This window comes from Amia ocellicauda, chromosome 10, assembly GCF_036373705.1.
Source record: "Amia ocellicauda isolate fAmiCal2 chromosome 10, fAmiCal2.hap1, whole genome shotgun sequence".
In the NCBI taxonomy this organism is placed as follows: Eukaryota; Metazoa; Chordata; class Actinopteri; order Amiiformes; family Amiidae; genus Amia; species Amia ocellicauda.
The window spans coordinates 27164749-27192222 of record NC_089859.1 but is presented as its reverse complement, the minus strand read 5'-3'; the positions used below and the strand labels follow the sequence as shown (position 1 = coordinate 27192222).

Here is a 27474-nt window from a genome sequence, read left to right as displayed (position 1 = left end):
AGGGGAAATCTGGCAATCCGTGGTTCTCTGCGGAATGTTTTGTGCTAAACGGGAAGTTTGGAGGAACCGTTGATGTCGGAAAGATTCCGTGGAAACCGGAGGTGTGCGGAGGTCACAGTGGGCCCAGCAGGGATGGGCACATCATAACAGGAAATGTCACCTGCTCACAGACGGAGGACATGTACCTGTCACTCGGAGAGGGTGAACCACAGGTCGAGCTGATACCAGTGGGGCGTCGCCTTAGACGACCTTTCATTCTGTGGATACTGGTTAAAGCAGTCTCATGTTGGTCTGAGTAGGAACTCTATTAAGTGTACAAGTGAATGTTTTGGCTGACGTTTTCGCCCAAGGCTGGCAATACAAATGTCAGTACCCAGCCCCATGATGTATAGGTCAAAACAATATTTTGTTTTAGTATATATTTCAATGACCTGGTTACAAATGCATATATTTTCAGTAATTTGTTTTAATTAAAACTTTACATTTCCTAACATTCACTCTGGGGAACCCAGATGACTCAGACGGAGGAATTTAAAGGACTTGGCACAGTGAAATAGGGCAAAGATGAACCAGATTGCCTGACTTAAACCTAGTGCACGGTGTCCCAGCTGCCAAGGGTGTGGATGGTGGTGGTGTTTCTGAAGGGCACCAAGCCCACCAGTGTATGTGGAGACGCATTAGACAGTAGTGCTCTGCCAACACTAGTGAGAGCTCTACCCAAATGACAACACAGTTACACCAGGAAGTGTAACAGTGGTCAAACAAGAAATGATTTAAATGCCTTTTATGCCCTGCTCTGCGTTCTCTGCTCAATCCCATAGATCACCTCTTGAGAAGTAGGAAGGGCTGGAAATGCACACAGGCTGGAGACCCCAGTTTCACTCGCAGCACTAGAAGGTAGGCCACAAACTAAATGGTGCAGAATACCTATAGCTTTCTATGGAAAGATAGATGCAGAATACCTGTAACTAAACTGTGCAGGAGGACTGTAACAAAGAAAATAAAAAGCAAATCTTGACATAATCCAGACCGGTCAAATAATTGAGAGAAATCATTCAAATAAAGAACACTGAAACTTTTTGAAGACACCAAAATTCCCCATTTGATGTAGTTTCTCCCAATTTGGTGCAAAATCCAATGTCAGCTTCTCCATCAAGCAGTACTAATCTGTTTCTGGGCATAGTAATACAAGTCATCATTGTATTTATTGGCAGACACCCTTAGCCAGGGTGACTTACAATTTACACAAGTTGTATCCAAAGCATTCATTTTAATGTGCCTAAGTGATGATAATGTAATATCCATATTCTCGATAATAAAAACTATGGTTTGAAATATGCATCTGAAAACTTGCAAAATAAACCCAATGCTTTTATTGACCTCTAAACCGCTTTATAATTTGCATCTTCCTTCCTTCCCTTATTGGCGTGGCTAATAGTACTTTCCCATGCACCTCGGAAAGTGTTGGACTCATCTTGCAGTAGTTCTAGACATTTGTCTGTCAGAATGAAGGGGCAATATTTTACTGTACTTTATAACTCAGTGATGTTATCATTTGTGTAAAGTCCCTATTTAAGCTCTTTGGGGTCCTTGTTTTGCGGTTTGCTTTGCAATGCACCTTTCATGTCCCATTGGTTAATATAAATGCTCATTGTAAGAGCAATTTCAGACTTTTTACCGAGAGGTCATTACGGTAAGGTTACTAATAAGCTCATTTGTGGGGGGGGTTTTCTACTGGGCATGTTGGCATGCATACAATGAAGACGCTTATAGACGGCTCGGGCGTCTGTAAGTGTAAGTCTTAGATTATACCCTGTAGCGTGGGGATTTCCTAACTGTGGTTAGCTACAAAGGGGATAGAGTTGCAAGGAAAGTCTTTACTTGCTTAATTTGATATGTAAACCTTTATTTCATGACCAAAATAGATAAAGCACCCCTCTGCCTTCCCCTCCAACAGAATGTCTTCATAGGGATCCAGTTTGACTTGTCCAAGGAGGTTTATGAAATGCACGGCCCAGAAAACCTATGCCCTTCGACATGAGTGTGCAGTGAATAGATCACAGATTTGCACTGATGAGGTATGGCAGGTTTATTTATTTATTTTATTTCTCTCTGCCTCCTTTTTATCCATGCCTCATGCAGGTGCAATGGAAAGCTGTACACTGCTGTCTTGGAATTTGACCATCTGGGGGTGGCAATAATTTTGAGGCACAGACAAACGTCTATGCAGCTGTACAGTTTCAGTTCAACAATTCAGGCTGCTCTACCTCACAACATTTTTTCATGTAGCAGCTTGTCAGACTCGGAGCTTTATTAGAAACCCAGAGAATCCACCTCCACTTCTTCTAGAGCCGCAGAACTCTTTCAGTCTAGGTAGTACTTGTAAGCACTACTTGTAAGGGTGATTTATGGAGTTAAGACACGGTGTCCCAAAGTGTGTAGATATCTGTGGAGATCCAGTATTGGCACGCAAATAATTAACTTTAGTAGTACTTACAAAGATTAATAATATGTTGAATAAACTGCTTAAAATACATAATTGATGAATGTGTAAAGGTTAATTAACAAACTATTTATTAAACAACTTAATCAAATTCACAGGAAGGGTGCCAATACCTATGCAAAAGTATGTAGGTAGACTTCACAAGACAATACTTGATATTAATAACAATTCATTTACAATCAAGATTGAAAGCAAAACAAAACTATTTCTCAAATCAGAATTAACAAGATTACCTTTGTCACACATCTGCTTTTTTTCTGTATAATGATGCAATATGGTTTTGTAAGCCTGTTCACTCCCCCCACCCCACCTCCATATAAAATAAGCATGTGACAATTTATTTTTCCATTGGACAGAGTCCATGACATCAATGTGCCATCTGGGTTTAAACACAATACACTTTGGTGGCAAAACAGGCAAAACAATGCAATACAAATAGAGCTGCATTCATTTTTACTCCACTATTTGACAAGGGTAAGGATGGAAGTTTTCTGCAGACAGGACATTAGGCAGACTTTGTTCTAAAGCAACACTTTTAACTTGTAAAATGACTGGGAAGTTCACATACTCTGCAACATACAGATGCTCGAAACGGTATCTATAGTTGCAAATATAACCCCCAAGTAGATTATGTATTACATAGATCATCTCCAGTAATTAATAATATTTAGTTAGCTCCTCTTCGTTCCATATATCTGTCGAGGCTTTCTTTGGCTTTCCCTTAGCAGTGAGTACTGTTCCTAAATAGGGCTTCCAGCTTCATTATGCTGACGGTGACTTCCTGAATGTCTCTCTAAGAGATAGTTGAGGGAATGCACAGTTTTCATTGTGTCCTATCAGTCTTCATAAGACATGCCACATAACTATAGGTCACCAACTGGCTGCTGTACCAGACACCACACAGCATGGCCATGCGACTGGTAGCTCAGTTTCCATGCCAATACGCAAGAGGCCACGCAGATGCTCACAGTTACAACCGTGCCACAGGATATGAGGGATTGTCTGCAGTCCTCTGTGAACTGGCACTTATAAACTTGTCTATGATCATTTTGCCCTTATTCTAACTGGAAAGTTCTGCACACCTTTTGCAGTGAATACTTTTTTTTTCTCTTATCTATATAAATCATTTACAAAACTGTGGCAATACTTTCATTGAACCCCCAACGCAGCAGGACATTCATGTCTGAAGTATCGTTTTGCAGTTGGAGTACAATCTACTGTGACTACAAATCTCCACTGGATGGCAGCATGTCTTTACAAATCGTAGTAATTTATGGGACATGAAAACAAACCTGTATGGAGTTTAGTTTTAATACCAACCATGCAGATTCAATACTAATGAATACAAGAATTTTGTCACTTTAGAAATTTGAGATTTCCCTATTACTTCAAGGCAAACACCATCGTTAAAATGAATCCCATCCTGTCATTCTGGTAACACCAAATCCTCAAATTTCAAGACAGATTCTGATGCATGATAATGCAGTCTTGAAAAAAGCAGTCACAAGCAGTAAGCAGTAATTTTCCTTTAAATTACATAGAAACTGACTGTTTAGGAACAGAAAGCACACACAAAAACTGTCCACATTTTCATATTTATTTTATTAATTATTTCTTTAACTGTGAACAATCTGAAGTGGGTTACTTCCAAGGCAGAAAAGGCTACTGTATCCCAGAGATACTCATCTTCCACTCAGTACCTGGCTGTAGTTCATAGTTTTCCATACAGACATCGACAACAAGGTCTTGAACATGATTTCAGAGCAGCTGGTTTGCGAACACTCTGAGGAGAGCATGGTTCATAAGCCACGTTACTGACTCAGAGCTGAAAAGATCCCCCCCCAACTCTCATGCAAGCCGGGGCTTGGTTTCGTTTTTCTCTTCTCTCATCGTCTCATGACACCACCCCTATCCCCACTGGGGCCGTCAGCTCTGGGTGAGGTATTGTAATGTCTTTTGTAGTTTTGTATGAAACAATGTAAAAAATAACTTCTATTAAAAATACACAAGTCTTCCAAATGCTCCCCCCCCCGCCCCATCACCTCTCATCACTCCCGTCTCTCTGGAGTGTGAAAAAGTCATCTGAGTGGTGTTACAGTTAAAAGGGACATGCACTAGGAAATGTATATAAAATTACATAGAAAAACAAACGGGACAAAAGCAGTTGTTAAGCATCATGATGGCAAATTAACACAGAGGTCAAAGTGTACGCGTTCCGAGGCGGCGGTGGCAGGTAAAACACAGACGTGATGGTCCGTGGATGTCCACACTGGCTAGGCTTAGAAGGAATCTGCTTAACGAGGGGCTATGGCAGCATCTGTGGCATTGATTGTCTTTTCAAATGTGCAACTCAGAAAGTCCACAAGAGGGGCGGCAGTTGCAGCGCCTGTCGACAGTGCTGTTGAGATCGGAGAGTGTGCTTGTGGCACTCAAGTACATCTATTAATGCTTAGGAAACGCAGTGGGGCTTGTTTTTGTGTTTTGTTGCGGGAACGTCATCGTCCTTACGCTAAGGGATTAGCCAGCACTTGGAATTAACAGGTACAAACGAAGACTAAATACAAGAGGCTCGTCTCTAACAGCCCTGAGCTCAAGATAAGTCAAAAAGAGGGTCTCCTGTTTAGCCTATTGCCCTTGGAGGTGAGCTGTTCACTTCAAACTGAAAGGGGTGGAGAGTCCAAGTGCATTGGTTGCGATCAGTCAGTTTCCCATTAACCGTTTGGATCCGTCAGGGAGGTGTCCAGGGTCACATGATGCAGCACTTATTCTTGTGGTTGTGGGGGTCTTTGAATCGCAGTCTTTGTTTGGGGCGATATTTCTCCAGGTAAGTCAGCTGCTTGCTGTTGATGGCCCCCCTGCGTTTCCTACAATAGTAATAATAATAATAATATTATTTTTAAATGCCATTACCTGATAAGCTGTCTTCCAGTACTTAACCGAGATCATCTCAGTAGTTACCACATTGGAAGTGGGTGATGCCCAATATTTCAGAGCTGTAGGTAACTATCCTTGAAAAGCAACAGATTCTGTTTGAACAGCTCTGATCTAGACTGAACCTCAGTTTGTTCTGCACACACAGTACGGCACCGGTGAGGATACTTACTGTCTGATGAACTGAATAGCATCCTCATACTTCATCCCACTCTCAATCAGGGCCAACGCCACCAACACGGGAGCCCTGAAATGGAAGGAAATGATTATACTGGATGTCCTCATGCGTTTCTCTATTTTATTCAGACCAACAAAAAGGGTAAGTGTGGATGTGTAGTAAAGCTCTGCTATGTATCAGTAACACAGCACCACCTAGTGCTCATTATTATTATTTTATAAACATGGCCAGGTACAGAAATTGTACATTTGTACTATGGGGGCGATATTGCTGCAAGTTGTTTCAGTAATGTCTACCTACAACACAAGATATGGCAGCGTTTAATTAAATGACTAGGAACCGTCAACAGCAAAGCGTAATTCCTGGTTATACTCAAATAGAACTTTAGTTGCACGGAATTCCAAAAAGAATAATTGCACAATGCACATCAGAACAGCTGCAAAAGCAGTTCAAGACGTATCAGCATGTCTTCTTCACTGAGAGCTTGTTACCAGACCAAGCCCGTTTTAGTATTCTGCATAACACAGTAAGTGGCCCTCCCGTGAGGTCGCGGTGTTCAAAATGAAAATGTTCTAATTAATAAGACTGCCCAGAAAATGAGTCATGTGGGATCCTGACTCTGAAGGTCGGTGAACCGCTGCCTCGTTATGTCTTGGTGTTCTTAATGAATGAGTCACCACAGCAACAGCGGGAGATGATCATTTCAGTTTTGTATCAGAACAGTCTAATACACGATTCTATTAGGTCATCAGTTGGCATCCTTAATGCGTCAGCCCTCACCAACCCGTCTTCAATGACCACCTCTGCTTTTTGTTGGTAGCATTCTGTTTACTTAAGCAATGGGAAGAAAGAGACCAACCCAGACCAAAGCTGCTCCGGTCAGGTGAGAGCCTGGTTTAAAACCTTCTGGGTACATCCTGCTCCTTAATAAGGAATGGGAAAAGGGATGTTTTGTTACAGACTTTGAGCTGTTTGGTTTTTTGAGGAAAAGAAACCAAACAAAACAAAACAAGACTCGGAACACCATAAACAAAATGAGTTAAAAAGGCAACGTCAAAATAAATTGACATGTAGCCTAACTGGTCTCAAATATGCTTTTTTCGGCTACAGTAACCGGGCACTATTTGAAGGGAGGTTTTTGTTTTTCTTGTTTGTTTTCAGATTATTATTTTTTTTAATTTTAGGCTATAAACTCCAGAACGAGCATTTCCCATCCTGAGTTAATATAAAAATAAATAAAATACAATAAAAAGCAATGGCACACTTTCAAAATCTGCGAACAAGTCCTTGAGGAATACAGAAATGCGTCAGAGCTGGTGCTTCACCAACCAGAGGAAAAATGCTGAACTCGGAAAGGACGTCCTGGCCAAATCCCAGCAAGACTGCTCTGGGCCCTGGTCACGACAGTTAAAGCAGACCGTTTTGTCTTCTCTAATTCTTAGTACCATGGAAAGGGGTATGTCTTAAGAGACCTATTGTAAATAATCAAATACAAGACGAGGAAGATGGGGGATTAAAGCAAAGAAGTCAACTCTGTACCATGATCAGTTTTCAGAGAATATATATTTACTGGATTTCGGCCTTACTAGTTTTCACAGGATTCCCCTTATGCTTTCAATAATCCATTAAGATTAGTGCTGGAGGAATGTACCCTCCAAATTCCACTGTCAACGATTCAAGGCTCAATGTCTACAGTATAAATAGGAAAGACGTATTATGAGGGGCATTTTCCACAACAAAATACCAAGAGTCACGTTGGGTGTTGCAATATCAACATTGTATGCCAAAAAAGAACCAGGTGGGTGGTGTGGTGAGGGGGCAAAGGAACAGTTAGGAGGCACTGCTTTTATTTTCCCTCTTCCTCCGTTTTCACACTCACCGTCCCAGTCCAGCGACACAGTGGACGGCCACACAGCAGCCAGGGTCCTCGCAGAACTTGGTTTTCAGTAAATTCAACCAGTCGTCCACGATCTTGGTGGGAGGGGGGGCTCCGTCGTCAAAAGGCCAGTCCTGCGAAGAGGAGACACCCGGAGGTTACAGTCTCTTCCACGGGATCCACCCAACCCCCCTGACAGCTGCACTCCACACTATCACACTGGAGGAATATGAATAATGCACACTGGCCTTCATGCATGCAATCCAATAACCAACATCAACAGCAGCTTTTGATGCTGTCAACTGGAAGCCAATATTGAGCGGATTTTGACATTGCATATACAAGACTGCCCTTTAGCCACTTGAGTATGACTCACGGCACTTTATTTTGCAAGAAAGTGCCATGGATAGCTTCCATTGGCCTTTTGATCACATGCAGCTGTTACTGGATGTGGCTGGTGGATAACTTTCTAAGGGCGAGACAGTGTTAAGCACACCTCTCTGCAATGCTAGATTGCACCGTACGCCTCCCAGAATTTCTGATCAAAGGAGAGGTTTCTGAGTCATGGGAACAACAACAATGCGGTTTACATCAGACTGACATCATTTCCGAAAAGGAAACAAATAAAACACTTTTCTGTCCCTGCCAAGCTTGAAATTACATTCAAGATGGCAGTGCAATTACATAATTTGGAGGGATTTCTGTTCTCTGTAGGATGCTTTCCAGTGTAATCACAAACACCGAAAAAACTAAAAAAAAAAAAACAGGAAAACTTAAGAGCTAACAAGCTGCAGTAACAGAAAAATATCTATACAACAAAACTTTTATTTTTCAGTATATTGACCAGTACAGTACCAGTCCCAGCTCCCCAAAATTAGGTTAAATCTCAGCCTACTGAACCAGAAATTGCTCATAGGTAGTTTTCATAATGAACACAACATCCTGATGCATCTGCTCTTGAATATTTTTTTCCTTTTTTAAGTTAGAAAAGCTTCTCAGCCTTTCGGCATCTCTTTGTTCACCGCAGTGCGCCGCTCCAGATTCCAGCCCTGCAGGATCCATTACCAAAAACAGGATTATCTAAAGGAATGAACCTTAGAAGCTTTACACCTTTGAAAACTGCCCTCCAGATGTACATGTGAATATTTAAAAAAGAGAGGCAAGCAAATTCAACGTATTTTGAATAAGGAATATTCAGTATCACCCCTAGATATGGATCATTTTCAGTAACTGGTGGGATGCATTTCTTGCACTAATGAGCAAAATCCTGCATTACAACCAAAAGCCACTGATAAAGCTGCTCATTCCCCTGAGACCTTGGTTGCCAGCTTACCGGAGCAGATGAGAGAAACAGAACACCTTCCTTGCTTAATTGTTTGTCTGCTAGTCTGTTGTTTTGTAACATTACAAAGCTCCAGACAGAATATTTCCTCCTAGTGTGGTGGACCTGGCACATAAACCCTTACACTGGTCATCACCGAGAAAGAGGAACTGTACAGATCCCCATATTTCCTCTGGAGAACAAATCTTACGATCCCTGACGTGAATTGGGAGTTAAAAGCAGAAATAAATAAAAAAACTAAGAATGTCAATGACGAAAGGGCGATTGTGGGAAAGCTGCTGTGTACTAATGACAACCTCAAAAGGGCAAACTACTCTTGACTGCAGCCAATAGAATTGGTTAAAAATAGCATTTAAATCCATTAAGGGGTTAACAGACCCTGTTTTAAAGTGCCTGCTGTAAGCTTTTTATTCCTCAAAGCAAAAGCAAGATATGCACCATACTGCAAGACACTGGACAAAGATCTAAAACTGGCTAATATCTCCTGGTTTCTTTGTACGACATACCTGGTAATCCTCTTGCAACCCGTTTCTCATCGGTATCCTGATCTTAGCCGCTTGTACAGTTTGCATACATCTGTAAGGTTTGCTCAAATTATACTTCAACAAAACAAATATCTTAACTAGGACCCAAATGTATAGATTTAAAAACGGGCTGAATCAAGCATATCCGTGTCATTTTAGTGAAGCTTTTATGGAACATTACACTGAAAAGCTGTCACCGTGTTTAGATCAAGCATGAACAGGAAAACACTCTGCATTATTAGTACAGTACTGTACAATAGCAGGAGAAACTAATGGCAATAGTCTGCTCTTACAAGTACTGAGGAATATACAGTGAGGGAAAAAAGTATTTGATCCCCTGCTGATTTTGTACGTTTGCCCACTGACAAAGAAATGATCAGTCTATAATTTTAATTGTAGGTGTATTTTAACAGTGAGAGACAGAATAACAACAAAAAAATCCAGAAAAACGCATTTCAAAAAAGTTATAAATTGATTTGCATGTTATTGAGGGAAATAAGTATTTGATCCCCTATCAATCAGCAAGAAAACAATTGGTAACACTACGCCGTGAAGGACTGAAATCCTGCAGCGCCCGCAAGGTCCCCCTGCTCAAGAAAGCACAAGTACAGGCCCGTCTGAAGTTTGCCAATGAACATCTGAATGATTCAGAGGAGAACTGGGTGAAAGTGTTGTGGTCAGATGAGACCAAAATCGAGCTCTTTGGCATCAACTCAACTCGCCGTGTTTGGAGGAGGAGGAATGACCCCAAGAACACCATCCCCACTGTCAAACATGGAGGTGGAAACATTATGCTTTGGGGGTGTTTTTCTGCTAAGGGGACAGGACAACTGCACCGCATCAAAGGGACGATGGACGGGGCCATGTACCGTCAAATCTTGGGTGAGAACCTCCTTCCCTCAGCCAGGGCATTGAAAATGGGTCGTGGATGGGTATTCCAGCATGACAATGACCCAAAACACACAGCCAAGACAACAAAGGAGTGGCTCAAGAAGAAGCACATTAAGGTCCTGGTGTGGCCTAGCCAGTCTCCAGACCTTAATCCCATAGAAAATCTGTGGAGGGAGCTGAAGGTTCGAGTTGCCAAATGTCAGCCTCGAAACCTTAATGACTTGGAGAGGATCTGCAAAGAGGAGTGGGACAAAATCCCTCCTGAGATGTGTGCAAACGTGGTGATCAACTACAAGAAACGTCTGACCTCTGTGATTGCCAACAAGGGTTTTGCCACCAAGTACTAAGTCGAAGGGGTCAAATACTTATTTCCCTCATTAACATGCAAATCAATGTATAACTTTTTTTAAATGCGTTTTTCTGGATTTTTTTGTTGTTATTCTGTCTCTCACTGTTAAAATACACCTACCATTAAAATTATAGACTGATCATTTATTTGTCAGTGGGCAAACGTACAAAATCAGCAGGGGATCAAATACTTTTTTCCCTCACTGTACAATTCCTGACTTTTGATTACGAAAACACAAAACATCGATGAAGGGATACAGTAAGGAGAGTCCCATAACGAAATGCTGTGACTGGAATTTCCCACAGGGGGCTCTGAATCAGCAGAGGACAGCTTTGGCTTCTTGTACCACAGCAACAACAAAAAACCTCCTGATAGATGTAATGTTTGTTTTACAGTGACATGGGACATTGCCTGATCTCTCCTGATATGAAGAGGTGGAATGAGCCGAAACATCTTGTCCTAATAACTGTATTATTTTTCACAGACAAAGAAAGCCCTGTTTATATTTCTACCCTGGTATTAAGGCTGGGAGGCGGGGGGTTAATAATATTGACAACACAGGGTGATACTGATGTGTACTCTGGCTCCAGGAATTAAACCATTTAAGTTTCAGACAAGTTATTATTAATGGAGTTATTATTAATGAAGCTACATAGAGGACAAGCCCTTGAAATGACTAATTTCAAATGATTATATGAAATGAATATTCAATTCAGATCTCTCCGCTATAGACTTGGTAAATTGGTTATTATTTGATGGAGTAAGATGGTGCTCAGACTAGACACACTCCTAACCTCACCAGGGTCTTCTCAATAGAGGTTCCTGGGGCCCACGGGGGTTGGCCAGCTCCAGTATGTCTCTCTGGCCTGTGTGACACAGGAGGCTGGTTGTCTGCCAACGACAGCAAACTTGGCCCAGCCAGAACTTAAACTACTGACCTCCTAGATACATGGCTCAGCTCCCACACAAGAGGCCACGCTCATAAAATATTTTCCACCACGCTACATTTACCACTCCTTTTGAAAAGGTAGAAACAAACACCTAATATGGTAGTACCCCACGCTGAGTAACACCTGCTAGAGAATCATTTCAGATTAGGAAACGATTAGAGAAAAAAAAAATTGGGTGACGTTCTAAAGGAACTGTGCTGTTCAGTAAAGGAAAACCTTTTCATCAACCTCTGTCAAGAACCATCCAAATGCTACCCCCTTTTTTTTTCTTTTTTTTTTAATGAAAGTTCTCTCTGTATAGATTTCATACTTTATGTACATAGTTAACCACTGCATGATCAAAGAAGAAAATGCTTCCAGACTAATCCAAATCTAAGTTAAATAAAAAGATGCAGCCATACAGACACACAAAAGATCACCAAGGTTAAAAATAAATCCTCACTTGTTTACTGGTAAAAACATTTTGGCCTACCAATCGCCTTCATCAGAGACATTACTCTGTTAAGTGTGTCATGATTTATTAAGCATACATCAGCCTACTGGTTTTGTCAAATGTCTGCGGTTCATTTAATTTGTCAGGGCATGCGTGGCATGACGTCAGCAGCAGACACACACATATTAATCCGCATCAGGGCTGACACTGAAGTATCCTGTCCAGTGGTGCAATTTATCTTTCCTTGCCGCTTCCCAAAGAGGCATTTCCTTAACCATAGACAACTGCTTTATAAAACCAAAAAGAAATGTTTGACCTTCAGTTAGCATCCCGAGAGATTTATAGGACTCTTCACAACTGCAGTGTGATGTTCTTCCAATTATAAACAATCAGCTGAAAATATTGTGGTGAATGTTTTTTGTTGTATTAATATAGTGCCTGCCACATGATGCTTTGCAGACAGGGAACCCAAATGAACCTAAACATAAATCGTATAACTATCCCTTATCAGTATCTGGCCCAATTCTTCTGAGCAGTGAATGACAAAATCTACATTCCAGACACCCCACAGCTGTCTTCCTGTTCAAGTTTCTAATAGCCAATCAAATCACAGCACTTCTATAGGTCACTATCGAGACAGAAAAGCCTCTTAGAACACCAGCTTCAGGCTATCCTAAGTGCATCTCTCTCTCTCATCTTTCTTTTCACTTGTTCTTGCCCGGAGTCCATGCAATTCATGTGAGTAAAAAGTCCGAGACCACAGTGGCAGAAACAGCCTCCAGTAGGACCCCTCTCGCTCCCATGGCAACAGGGGAATGATGAGTGGAGAAATTGGAAACACATGTGCAGTGTGGAAAACAGCAGTGCTCAGATGTTTGGTGGAAAAGAGGGAGGAACAGTAACCCTTAGCAAAAACTGTGCTGTGGGCCACAACAGCTGGCAGCGGGACACAAAGGGAAAAGCCTATCGGATCCAGCCGAGGGCATGCCTTGCATTGAGATCATGCGTTTTCCTCTCGTTTCGTAGCTGGGTTTACGGCTTATTTTTAATACAGGACAACGGTTGTTTTTTTGTTTTTTCCTGTAATGCCAGAATCCATCAACTTAATAGGATTTAAGATATATTGTCCCATGTTCAGTCAAATACCGCATATTAAACAAAAAGCAGCAGTAGAGAAAACAACACAGCGGTTTTACCGTACATAATTAAGAGGTCCAGCACTCCCACACACTGAAGAGCACGACGAACTCACCTCAAGACATTCCAAACATCTGCCCCATGCAGAGGCTCGTACTAGACCAGATGTTTGTGGGACGAAGGAAAAATGTACCCTGCTCCTTTCACAACATCAGCATTACGGCTCAATGCACAATGAGAGGGGTGGAAACGGCATGGGCAAATGAAGCACATTAAGTGCCAATCCCTACGATTGGTGCTCCCTACGGACGTGAGGTTAGACTCGAGATATTTGCATTTCACGAAGCAAATTTGCAAAACACATTGACATGAAAGGAAGTGGTAGCTGAATCTCAAAATGTACTGCAGTCTATAAAATGTGGCAGTGTTGTTGTACGATGTCAAACGGCAGAGAGTGAGAAAGTGCTCTTTGACTCACCATGACCGTAATGCCATCCTTCTCAAGGGGTGCTTTATCATAGGTGATCTCGCACACTCTCACCACTGTTGTTGCCCCATATTTCTTCAGATCCTAGACAAAGACAAACAAAAACTAAATTGTGGAAAACAAATACATAAACCAACTTCTCCATAAAGGATTTTGAAGTACTAGCACTTGGAAATAAAATGATTTTGTCTCAATTCAAATAAAATAGTCCGCTAATTTTACAGTAACTAAATGAGGAAAACATTTTGAACCAGAACCATTAGAATATATTGAACAAAAAACAACCCCATTACTAATTCATTGTAGTTTGATTGCCTTATATACCATTGCAGGCTTTGTTCCTAAATTAATAACAAACTATATACTTTATGAGCATTAGCTTACAGTTTCAGCAGCATCCCCACTTTAAAGGACTTCAGCTGTTTATGTTGTAATTGTATGCACTCACAGAAAGATAGCATATGCTTTGAAGAGTTGTCCAGGGCACTGTGGTTTCGACCTTTTCATAGCTTAAATTGGATTAATGAATTAAGCCAATTAATTAATTAGGCCTATTTAAACCAGACAGCTAAGGCATGGTCATCATTTTCTTGTGTTCTGTCACACTATGCAGGTATTCCAGTTTTTACATGTATTGAAGAAGCTAGAGCAGCTCACTATTGTCCAGTTGTCCCTGGTTTGCCTGAAACTGTGCATGTAACCATAGCAACGAAAGGTATGTGGCACAGTATTTACCTTGAGACCTTGCTCAATTATATGCAGTTATTCTGTGTACTACAGTATCAGTTTAGTTCAAATGTACCGTCGTGCAAGAGGGGCAGATTGTACCAGGACACGGAAAAGAATGAAAGACAGACAGTACAGACGTGTGTAAAACCAGCCCAGAACTAACTGCACATATAAGAATCATTTAACCAATGGAAAACTAAAATCCATTTTTAGATAACATTTTTAGATAACAGATTTTGTACTTCTGCACGATGCTGCAACAGCACAACAGTGTTAGCGGCACTTCATGAAAGGACAGGACGTGCATATGAGCTGTGAAGTGGCTGGTTCAAGCTTTTTTTTTTTTTTTTTTTTTTTTTTGTGCAATTACAGATATAGATCAGTAATCAGGGAGTCAGTGCCAGATCTCTGAGCACCACAGGCGATTTCTGTCTTTGTTTACCAGTTGTACCTGAAGGGTTTTGACAAAGAGGAAGTGTCTAAATGAGATCAAGCCATCGCTCCTGCCTTGTGTTTCTGAGCTGTGGGGTTGTGGCCGCTATTAGGATCCTCACCTCAATGAAGGTATTGAGTGTGGCGTTGGTGGGATTATGCGTGATGAGAAACCGCATGTTCTTGTAGCAGACCTCTACTGGCGCTGGGCGGTTCATTCGGGCCATGATGCAGTCACAGTATATGCCGCCGAATGAAACCAGAAAAACTGAACGGGAGACTCACTTCACTTCAAGGTGGAGGGAGCTTCCACAGAAAAGAGCCCCCAAAAAAGTGCACTGTGCTCAGTATGTGGAGATCCAGAGGGGTTTCTTTCTTAAAAAAACTGATGGGGGAAAAATAATTCAGCAACTTTGTAGACCGTGGATCCACCTCAAAGCTTTTCTTATCCTCTAAGATAGGGACAGGGTGGGGAGGGATGGGAGAGGGGGGGGAAGGGGTTGGGCGTTTGCAGTTCTTTTACACTTGCATGCGTTTACACGTTACCCCATTTGGATTTCTAGGGATTCTCAGCCGAAAAAGACCCGATTCTGTCTCCGGTGAAATGTGGTAGGAAACAGATTTTTCGCTTTGCATCCAAGTCTCAGCAACGCGAAGTCTTGGCTGCAGCGACGGGCATACTGGGGCGTCCTCAAGCAGTGGGATGTTGTGCGTGGCAGTAGTCACCACTCCCCCTCGAGGACTCCATCAATCTCCCACCGGTCACAGTACAGGGTGTCTACGAGAACAACGACACAAAGCGTAAGACACAGCGCTCACACTTCTATAATGAAATGCACCTTGAAAGCAAACAAACATTGTATTTTATAGTTCTACAATTCAGAGCCTGTTCTGCCAATTTGCTGAGCTGGAGAGCAGCAGGGAAGATCTGATCGACCAATACTGTGAAATTAAAGCCACATCTCATTTGTTTACTCTTTAAAAGCGTGGAACTGAAATGTGCGCTCTCCTCTGGGCTGTGCAGGGTGGTCCATTCAGGGTGAAGATGCAGGAACCAAAGTGAGACACTTCCCCTTTGAACGCTGTTAGTCCATGAGAAAAACAAGAGGGCAAAGAGCCACATTAGCCAGTCACCTTCCGTAGCCCTGCATGGTTATTAACAATGCACAGTAACTCCTTTTAATTCACCCAAGTCTCGCTTAACAATGGAATGACTGCATTTTTGTAGCGAAGCAAGAAAAAACTGAAAAGATCACAATGTTTTCAGTTTGATCCATACATTTTAACACAATCTGAGGAAATGTTAGTCCACAAAGTATGCTTTGAAACTCACAAAAGGTTGGTGTGATATTGTTGTTTCTACTACATCTTGTAGTGCTTTCACAAATGTATCCAAAACTATATACATTTTTCTCTTAGAAGACGTTAGCAATTGAATATAGTGGAAAATTAATATTAGCCTAGAATCTATTATGTAATAAAACAAGGCTGCAGAATATTCTAGTCCAGAGTTGCTGCTGTTTTAAGACATGGTTTTCTTAGTGTATTTTCAAACAGAAACAACTAAAGTTAGCCTGCTACACAGTTTGTCTAGAGTATCAAGAGTTATATGTAGTGGGTGATATTTGGCATGTTCAGTGAGAAAACCAAAAAGTAAATCCATTCTAAGATCACTGAATTCAAAGTACAGTTAATTGGCACCAACAAAAGCCTCCTTTGTATTATTTTCCTCAGGTCTGGGATTTTATGTTCTTTGCTGTAACACATACTGGATTTGGCTTCACTCTTCACTTTTATGCTGTATAATTGTTGCACAAAGTAAAATTTTACAGTTGTATGTTTTGCATGCGTTTAATTCAAATATACAACAACCCAGCCAGATATAAGAATACTAAACATAATGTATTCTATGCAAGTAAATAAGTTATCAACAGCAACACAATACCAGTACTGAAAATGTGTAGCCTATTTTTAAAAGTTTTAAAATGTTTTGATTTTACTTAAAAGCTCAAATGAAATTAGATAAGACCTCAGCTCCTGTTTACTAGTCCATTTCATAAATCACATACTACTTAGATGTCAGCAAAACCTTCACAAATTTGTTTGGATAGTCCAGAAACTAGCCTATAGTAGCACTCCATTCTACCACTCTGGAGCTACCTGGATTTACACGCCGCTCAACATTTCTACGCAGACACCCTTATCCAATGTGACTTACAATTGTTACAATATGTGACATTATTTTTACACACAATTACCCATTTATACAGCTGTGTTTTTACTGGAGCAATCAAGGGTACAGGTCTTCCACCTGGGATTGAACCCACGACCCTACACTCCAGAGTCCACAGTCCTAACAAATACTCCACACTGCTGCATCTAAGCTTAATACAGGGTGTGTAATTAAAATATTTAGATTAAAATGCACTTTCCCTACTTTATGAAGCTTTGCAGTTTCCTAAGAAGCTGTAATGGAAAGGAGTCACGGACTGCCTGGGCAAGCTCACCTGAATCCCTTTCGCAGCAGGGAAAGGGATCCACGAGCAAAAACAGGTCCTTTCCCTGCAAGCTCAGTGATTTCAAAAAAAATTCACGCGTTTCCTAACACTTAATACAAAGCCCATTAAACAAACTACACTAAAGCATTAGAACAGTATTAAACCAGCTATAGGATCAACAACAACTGCTTTTCTTTAGCCAATCCCTGAAGCCAATGCAACAGACAGAAACTTGGACCGTCCGCAAGCTGAGATAGACTATTTTTAATTCTGCTGCTGCAGTGATCTATTGAGGGCTACTTGTTGTTTATCTGTTCGTTTGCATTTTCTCTCCCGAACCCAAGTCCTTGCTTTTGCTTCTCTTACCTTTGTGCCATGCTGTGTTGTGCTCAGGATTAAGCCTGCAGTTCTGATGGGAATAACAAAGTAAACAGCCTCTATCGCTGACACTAATGACGGTCTCTGCTCTGAACCAGTTGAGTCTGCCTTGGCTTGCCATATGACACTGACAGCACTCAACTGCTAATGTCACAAACAAATGCACACTTAATGCTCTTAGAAGAGCCGAGAGCTTACACCCCCCCTCACACACACACACCCCCAGAGGATGTCCAATAATCAAATAGGTAAACTGCAAGCAAGCAGCAGTGACATTCTGCTTAGATTTTTTTTTCTCCATTACTGTGAGTAACAATACAGTAAAGAGTTATTGGTTTTCACAACACAACTAGTGCACCCATTACATATCCTTAAAACAATTTACACTTTTCATAGTACAGGTTACTATGAAAGAGAGCAACAGAAGAAGGAATTCAAAAGCACTCAAATGTAAGAAATAAATTACCAATTCATTCGGTTTGCTAGCCTTCTAAATAGTTTTTTTTTTTTTTTTTTTTTAAGTGCATATCTGCAAATTCTGTGATACAGATATCAGTCTCAAGAGCAATCATTTCAGGAATTGGTGCAAAAGCTTGCAGTAATGTTTTGAACTCCACCAGTGGGAATGGTATTAATTATAGTCCTGCTATTTTAATCTGCCCGTTTCCAAGACTAATTACTTTCCAAACATTTGTTAAAGACTAAAGCTACTGAATTTAACCTAGTTCACCATACTTTCAGCTTTTCATCCCATTATGTGCACTGGAAGAAACTAATTTTTGCAGGTAGTGATTTCACCTTGGCACTACAGAACAGTGAGGTGTTATTCGAAAGAAACTTCTTAAAAAATGTATTCCTACTTCAAAAGACAGACAGTAAAAAAACTAAAGAAAAGAAACCTCATTCTGTGCTTTCAAGTTCCACAAGTTGAAGGTACATTTCAAATAACAACTTATACAGGATCTATACAACATTACTATGTGCTTAACATAGTCTGTTGACACATTTTTACAACACCATTTAACAGCAGCATTTCAATACTGGTGACATTTCCGGTGTTACTAACATAAAAATTTGTAAGGGCACGATCGACCAAGTACAATCATATCCTTTCAGATAACTCTTGGTTTGAGTTTTAGGCTGTATGTAATTGTTGCACTATGTAACATTCAGCTGTATGGTTTGAATGCATTTAATTAAACTGTTACAACAACCAAGCCAGATATAAGAATACTAAACATAAGGTATACTACGGAAGTTATAATCACTTATTTTAAAACATTATACAGTTGTCCGTTTTAAAGTTATCAATTATGCAACATGTTACCAATACTGAAAATGTGTATGTTTTAAGTTTGTAATGTTTTAATCTTAACATCTTAATGAAAGGAGATCAGAAGTTAGCTCCTTTTTACTAGTCAATTTTAGAAATCACATAAGTAGGCTAACTTAGATGTCAGCTAAACCTTTACAAATATATTTGAATAATCCAGAAACAACCAATGAAAAGTTAGCTTCTTTACCTATAGTAGGAATCAGTCCATGTTCAGATCTCCGAAATGCAGCTTTGCACCTTTGCAAAAAGCAATTACACGTCATTCAACATCTAGACTTAATAACGGTAGTATAACTACAATATTTAGATTAAAATTTGACCACCGCACAATCATGTCCTTTCAAAAATCTCTCTCGGTTTGCGTTGATAAATGTTTCAGTAAACACCTCTGAAAATAACCTACAGTAGCTGGATTTGCATGCACTGGAGAATTGTCTCCACTGATCACTGTGATGTTGTGCATGGTTGGGTATCCTTCTGCATTAGATACGTAGTGAAAACGGCAGCTAGCAGCAGCATCTGAACAAAGGGGGATTGCGAGTTAGTTTGCAATACATCTGCTGCTCAGACATTCTGGCAGTAGTGTTTATTAGAGCAGAGAGATTTCTCAGTTCAGGAGGAAAGCTAGTTGCCCCTCGGCCAGAGGATGAGCCGAGTCTTGAATCTACCTATGGACAAAACTGTTAACAGCAGCGGCACTGGGCTTCTATGTTACACACTTAATTACTTGTTGCTCAATTACTAATTTTAGGAAGCAGGCTTGTCCCTTGGTAAGATTATCATTATTACTGTGGTTTCATTCCACTAAAAACTACAAATTAAATGACATTTTGGAAGTGACGTATGCAGTAATCCCAAACTGACAATGTAGAGATGATCCCTGTGAATTAAGGCACGCCAGCTCAAATGATTTAAGTGTATGACGCGGTGTTTAGTTAGTAAGACCAAGCACTGTTTTTTTAACAGAATATATGACAATATGGGGAAAGAGGTCAGTAAGCAAGCTGGTGTCTGATTGATGAACAGCATAAATATTCAATGATAAGGGACTAAGAGCACAGAAATCAATAGCCCTTTAATGGCTCCACAAAGACATGCAAGAGATATCCATAACAATTCTGTGCAGCAATGTTAATTTAGTGGAAAACATAATTTACTGAGTGCCGCATGTTAACGGGAATTAATCTGCTACAGACATTAGTCAATGTTCCAAACATCCTAGATTAAAACAAAAATGAATTACCATAGAATATGAAATGAAATGCAACTCCTTACCAGACAGCGTGATGGACTGAGACACTACAGTAGCCTGCTTAAACTGATCCAAGCTTCCATCCATAGTGTTAAGATGACAAACTTCTCAAACGCCAGTTAAAGTTTACCTTTTGTGGCTGTATGTCAATTTCACATTTACGATTTTAAATAAATGGCTTTTGTGCATCATATTAAAGTTGGAAAAACAATCTATTTTCACAACTGTCCACAACCATAAGCCTCGATACTTTGAGTTCAGCTGCACAGAAGAAACCACTATTTCAAATAAATTGCCACTTGATTGTAGACCTAAATTCGGATAACATCAGGTGGAAAAGAATAGCTAAGCCTTCAGTATGTTTGAAAAAATGTCCCTCGTACACAGAGCTCCGATTTAACTGAACGAATACTTAGATATCAAGTTAGTGCCCACAACTGTGATTAAAACCTTGTGCATGAGCTGGTAAAGAGGCTTATAATATAGAAGATACAAAAGTGCCCACGAGACAGCTCTGAAAAACAACACAGTCGAGGTAGAACGAGAAACCTGTTGACAAGTTGCTAGGTGCCTAATCCAGTGAGACAGGCAAGTGATTCTTCTGTTACGCAGCCCTATAGCTGGAATGTTCCACACACTTCACATACAATACTGTGAACGTGCCCTGGGTGACAGCAGTGCTCAGTACGACCGTATTAGAGGTCTTTGCACATGCAACCAGTGGACTGTTTATGGCCTGTCACTTCTTGAACCTGTAATCCCTTTACACAATTCCTGTACTTTCAAAGACCTTTCAATGGACGTAAAGCTGCCTTCTCTGCCATTTGGCTCCAGAGAAATTCCAAAACATGTCATCTGAAGGAATAGCCATGTTTGGGAATTCCAGCAACATTACGATTCATTTATATTTGAGGACCATAGATTTTGTTCCTATTGCCAGAGGATGTCTCCTTTGACATCTATTTTACGTAACCAGACAGCATGTTTGCAAAGCATTATTTAAAAGGAGAAAAGAGAAGCCTTTCATTAAATATGACCTTTAAACTCATTTAGTAACTAAGAATCTTTAGAATCTTGAAACTTTAGAAATCCTTTTGTAACATTCCCGTTTTTAAAAATACTCATTGCGCAAATCCCTGTGAATGTTTAAACCTATAAATCCAATGCAGTCAAGAATGATTCAAAGGTAAGTTTCTTACAAATTTGAAAGAACACATGACTCCAAAATACTATATTTATTAATCAAATAACTATAATAAATCAAAAACGAAACCGTTGATCTAAAGTTTTAAACAAAATGATTGAAGGAACTTATGAGTTTATTAAAAAGTGGAGAAGACAAGAAAATAACCAATTAATAATCTGTGAAATGACTGACCAAAAGAAAAAGAAATGTTTGGAAGTAAGAAACACGATAAACAGCGATGCTTCTCGAAAGCACTCTCACAGAATGAACAGCTCAGCCACAACTCTGAAATGTTCATTGCAAGATGATCTGTAAGGTGGTCTCAAGGGCACAGGTGGCACAACTGATCACAAGGATACGGGCTCCACATAACCCGGGTTAACCACAGAATCCACAGTGGCAAGTACCACGCAGACACTGGGATGCTAACTTTATCCCTGGCAAATACAATTCACTGACAATCCTTCCCACAATTCAGCCTTCTATTCTCCCCAAATGTATTCTTTCCAGCTCTTTACACTAACAATGAAAAATATCCAACAACTTTCCAGTTCGTTGGCAACTTTAGTCCTCCTTTGCGTTCCTTTGCACCCCAATGACAATCTTCAAGAGTCTGGAATTATCATTGCTTGTATCCTCTGTGCTCCCCTAATCTGGGACCACTCATCCATGTTTCTTTTCCCCTTAGACTTAGTAAAACACACAGTTTGCATTTATATGCCTTGCCAAAAAAAAGTCCTCGGTCCTGCAAACCCAAAATGGCACAGTCACAGCTTTCGTCTTACGGTAGTCGAAAGCTACTGTGCTACTACTTATTATAAAGGTGTCATTAAATTAAAGAGAAAAAACAACAACATAAAACAAAATGAGAATTAGAAGTAGGCAATGCAAACAGACCTTTGAGACAGGATATCTCAAGGTTGAGGAAACCCATTAAAATGCTGTGCCGGAGGAAGCGTGTGCATGCCTGTCATGTACTTCATTATAGGACATGACAGTGGGGACCCAACCACCAGAGAAGTGAATATTTCCATCTCCACATGCCTGCTTCTCAGGAGCAGTAGTTTTTGTATTCACTCCACGTTACAATTAGACTTCAGTGCAATGTGTCCTCTAGATATTTAAAGAGAAGGTCTCCACAGACCACGCTGCAGAACTACCCATTGTCGCTTTCAATTTATTAAATATATTTGAAGTCAGCATCAAAGGTCATCACCTTTAAACAAAAACGGAGTAAAATACAAAATAAAAACCTAAACCTCAGAAATGACACTCATACATCAACTAACCTGTGTTATAACAAGAGGGCACAATACAGTTTAGATCAATATTAACAATTAATTAATTCATGTATGGAATCTCATTTGTTTAAGCATTGCATTCAGCTCCTAAAACATCTCTGTGGAAGGCAATGGTTGTCTTTTCTAAATAAACGTCTCTTGGCTTACCATTCTCAAAGACAGAGAGTAAGATCAAAGAGTAGCACTTCAAAATAGATTATAAAACGATACCATTTTAGAACCCACGTGCCCAGGGTCATATGTACGTTTCAAGTGACCGAAAGGTTAATTTAGTATTTCTTCTAAGGACAGTAATACCTGCATATGTCAGGTCCTGAGATCTGGTCTGGACAGCTCATATTGTATTGTTTTGACACTGCACCCTGAAGCATGTAACTTCAGAATAAATACCGAGCTGCAGCACTTCACTGGCACCTGTTGTCTAAATTTAACCATACCATCTGCTATCCAATAAATTTAGCATGGCTCAAATTAAGAGGCAGAAAGTTTAAGATAACCCAGGCACACACAAACTTGGTGGGATACATGTGATGAAATTCTGCCAAGACACAGAACCAAAAACTCTCAATCAAAACACTATTAGAGACACAGCGAATGTTATCAATAAACCAATAATCAATACATCTAGAAATGAAGAAAGCATAAACTGATGACCGTACTGCAATAAGAAATGACAGTGTATACTATTTTTCAAGAATTAACAACATCACAAATGACCTTTCAAGATCACAACCTTTCAGTTGCTTATAATATAACCTAATTTATATGTATGACGAAGGGCAACCTGTCTCACGTTACGCCCAATCAAATACGCAGTTAAACTCTCCTAAAACACTTACATAACTTGTGATAGCTGCTACTAAATGATAACATATTCAAAATCAAAATGGAGCATAGATATAAAGGTTGTCAATAATAATTAAAATAAAAAGAACAAAAACAAGAAAAGACAAGCGGCTTGCAGTCCCAAACACGGGTCAAACATTTTTGACAAGCGCTTGGCCATATAAATGAATGATGAGAGTCTTTCACGTTGGCATTAGGCAAGGCTACGCATGTGGGAGGTCACATTCTGCAAAACAAACAAGCAGACCCAGCAGTGGGACATTCCATCTTAAGGGAAAGAGCTCGGCCTTAAAGATCGCTTACACAACAGTGTTGTGCGGTCTCGTGGGTGACAGAGCGCCATGGAGTCACGCTAATCAGAGAGACGAGCGGGAAACCAATGAGCCGGTTTTGATTGTGCTAACACTGCAAGAACTCTTGAAATCTGACAGCAGCTGAGGTATCCAAGCCCTATGCATTGCCATGCCGTTGGCTATGAGGACTACACTGCTGCACATTTCCTCTTACGGGGTTAAGAAGCAGGGGGCTGAGTGTTATACAAAGTCCTAAGATTTTAAAAGGTGTTTGAAGAGCGAATACTTGAAAATGAATCTGCAATGTAGGTTTGCAAGGGACACACACACATCCTGGCCCACGTCCAGTTACTCCCACGATTAGAAGAAGTAAATGTATCCAAGAACACGTAGCGGAGCGAGCCAGCGTTTCGACACATCAAGGCCTGCGAAGGCAATTGGGGATAATTTGTTATTGTTTTGTAACTCTTTAGCGCAACCGCAAATCCACAAAAGCTGTGACGGTCTTGGCTCAGAGCATTGATCATCAAGTCCAGTAGCATTTCACTGACAGACACGGCCTCGTTATCACAAACCAAGATTAAAGCAATTGAGTAGCAAGTCCCCATCTGATTTCTCCCAGCCTAGTAGCGACACCTGCTGGACCAAGTGGGTATTGACCCTAGTCCCAAAACTGCCTGTGCCCCGTGTGGCTTTTGGTGTTTTGTAGATTCATTAAATAACCTATGTCTTGAAAACATGGCGATCCCATCAAATAAACCGTATCGAATGCAGTCTTTAAATTGCTTGGATCCGTTTTTGCATGTCTCATACGCATTATGAACTCAAGGTAAAAGCCCTATTTTTTAATCTTGCAAACATTTCAAAAGCACTAGAAAGTCAATACAGGGGGAGGTGTAAACATACTGAATAATGGCGAAGGAAACTAATTCATCCAGTCTGTTTGAAGGCATTAGGAGCACCATCTCATGGCAGGGTTTAAATACCCCAGGGCTGGTTCTGATTTAACACAGCTTAACAATTTTCTCAACCACCACTTTCATGGCATGGCTGATCTAAACCAAAGAGGTTTTTTACAGTTGCCCGGGGCATTCACATTAAGAAACATAAAAAGGAAATATGTTGTTTTCTGCAGGACAGTCCAAAAATGAAAATATATCCAGCTGGAGCCGTGATTCTCATAGTGCACGGTGCTTAATTACACAGAACCGAGAGAAAGCCTTCAGCTCCACTGACTTTACCTTCTAAAGCAGAGAGAAAAGCAGCAATGTTATGTGTGCTGAACTTCAGCTCAGTCCTGTGACAGAGGGAAACTACTGTTGCATGATGTTCAGAACTGAGAAAGTGTTTTTTCTTTTTTTGTAAACCGTTTTTGTTCCAGACCACCAGCTGAACCTTAAACACTGGTGATCTCCGATTCATTTTCTGTAAATATCTCCACATGTTTATTAAGCCTATTACAGAGGGCCCTGCCACATGATGCAAGATTCCATGTCAACAGCTCGGAGGCCACATCTGAAGTTAACCAAAGTAAACTGGTACAGTACAGCAGGGAACTGACTTTACCCAGTGCCACCACCTGTTTGTGCCTTTTGTAACATGCTTTAAAGAGTTACAAAAAAACATGGATATTTTTAGACTATGCATCTTTGAAACGTTTCTATGACATGAACACAACATGCAGTTATAATGAGGTTATAATGTCCTTTACCCATCTATGTTTGTTAGTTTTAAAGTTGTATACATTGAAGGCATTCAGCTTCTACACAAAAGTATTGTCCGTGTACAATATTGCACCAGGATGTCAGTTGAGCAGAGGGGTTACACACTATGACACCTGCTGTTGATAAAATAAAAGCAGCAATAATACACCATCTGGAGTAAACTGGCAATTATAACACAAACAAGCAATTCCCTTGAATATATATATATATATATATATATATATATATATATATATATATATATATATATAATGTGTGTGTGTGTTTATCAATACATAAGCCACTGTTTACATTAGAAATTTTAGCCCCACTGCTCACAGTACCTACTTTTTGGATGAGCACTTGGACTTGTGAATGGCAAATGTATGGCAACACGTGGTTAGATAATTGTGGTCATCCATATGTATCCCCCACCCCCCCATTTAGATTTCCTATTATGACATTTCCTGTCATATGTGGATATGTTACAGGTCACCAGCTGCTGCAACTTAACGTTTAGTCCCTGGCCACAACAGAATGCACAACACATCCTGCCACACACCCCCTCTGGAGCAGAGATAAACCACACTTAGTCATTTGTGATTGTCATTTACCAATGGATTTACAGCAGACAGACCAATATAAATAGATCAAATGGAGGTAGACCGGAAATGAAAATGGGGCCATCTCTTAATGCTTATGATAAACAAGCTATGTTTTGACTATTAATAACTTAAATTTTAATTCAGATTAAGTTGGAGAGTTATGAAAAATAAAAAATACAAATGAAAAGATGCATGTAAAAGTGATCAATTGTTCGCCATGTTTTCAAGTCTAATGATCCCAAAATATGGTACTGTAAGTAACTGCTTTAAACAACATGCCTCATTTATACAGTTGAATTCTGTTAGGGTTTTAAAAAGCAACACAAGATAAACTCCACCCCCCCCCCCCCCCAAAAAAATAATGATACAGTGCGCCCATCTGTTATTCTTGGTCTTGAATGTTCTACCATTGAGGCCATTGTTTTTAACACTGAAGCAAAAACTAAACCACTGCAACTAGAATTGCACTTCATGAATCTGCTCAGCAGGTGTGTTGCGATTCTGCATTAATAGACAGATAAAGCTCAGCCCGATACAAATGTTTTCAGAGGCTTTTCAGATCCAGCCATAGCCCCAGACACATACAAAATTAGGCTGCAGACCAAATCAACTGCATCGCTCTACAATGAAATATAAAGCTCCACATGTGTATTACAACTGCACAGACAGTTCACAGAGATCCCTGGCGACATCCAAGTGACATACATCTTAACACGTCATCCCAGGTGACTTCTGTGCTGCGGTGACCTGTAGACATCACGTCACCAGGAGAGCTGGGTCTCAGCTGCCCTTGTAGCACCTTCACCACTCACTTCTGACGCCCGGCTCAGTATCCTTTTGTCTAAGGTTACTTACTTACTTACTTACTTACTTACTTACTTACTGAAACCTTCCCAGGGGCAAGAACAGGCCACAATTTAATGTCAACAAAACCTGTGCTGCTGTCCGTAAACTATGAGTAACACTATTTAAAGATCAAATCTAACTAGTCATTTTTGCAGCTTTTGTAGTTCATCATGATAGTGGAGAGCTGCAAACATGCAAGGTTTAAAAACAACACAGAGCAACAAAACAAGCAAACAAAAAGAAAACGCAAAATAACAAGCAGCAGTATAATTCTTCCCCCCAAAAAACATTTTTGTGTCAAGTTATACTCTAAGGGTAAAGTTTAGTTATAAATTGACTTCTATAAAACAAACCCTTTGTTTTGCACCATCCCTGCCAGATCCGACTCCTACCGATCCCCCTGCACCTCGGTTCTTGATCTTTTAACCTCTGACCTTCTGACAATGAGTGCCACTGACGGGACCACCC

The 27474-nt window shown here is 40.4% G+C and overlaps 1 protein-coding gene across 7 annotated transcripts in view; it reads right to left on the bottom strand.

Annotated features, from left to right (window-relative positions):
• Positions 1-4086: 4086 nt before the first annotated feature.
• ptp4a3b (protein tyrosine phosphatase 4A3b) overlaps positions 4087-27474 on the bottom strand; it is a 44333-nt gene continuing 20945 nt past the window's right edge. For 2 of the 7 annotated variants that reach the window (XM_066715774.1, XM_066715775.1), the window contains exons 3-7: positions 14885-15540; positions 13593-13685; positions 7492-7622; positions 5607-5681; positions 4087-5367 (exon numbers count right to left, since the gene is read on the bottom strand). In XM_066715774.1, coding sequence (XP_066571871.1) covers positions 5250-5367; positions 5607-5681; positions 7492-7622; positions 13593-13685; positions 14885-14989 — 522 coding nt within the window. In that variant the 5' untranslated portion in view covers positions 14990-15540 and the 3' untranslated portion in view covers positions 4087-5249. Of the gene's footprint in view, positions 5368-5606; positions 5682-7491; positions 7623-13592; positions 13686-14884; positions 15541-17626; positions 17792-19161; positions 19212-23010; positions 23076-27474 lie in introns of those variants that run through there. The other 5 variants (XM_066715776.1, XM_066715778.1, XM_066715779.1 and 2 more) reach the window with 5 other exon arrangements.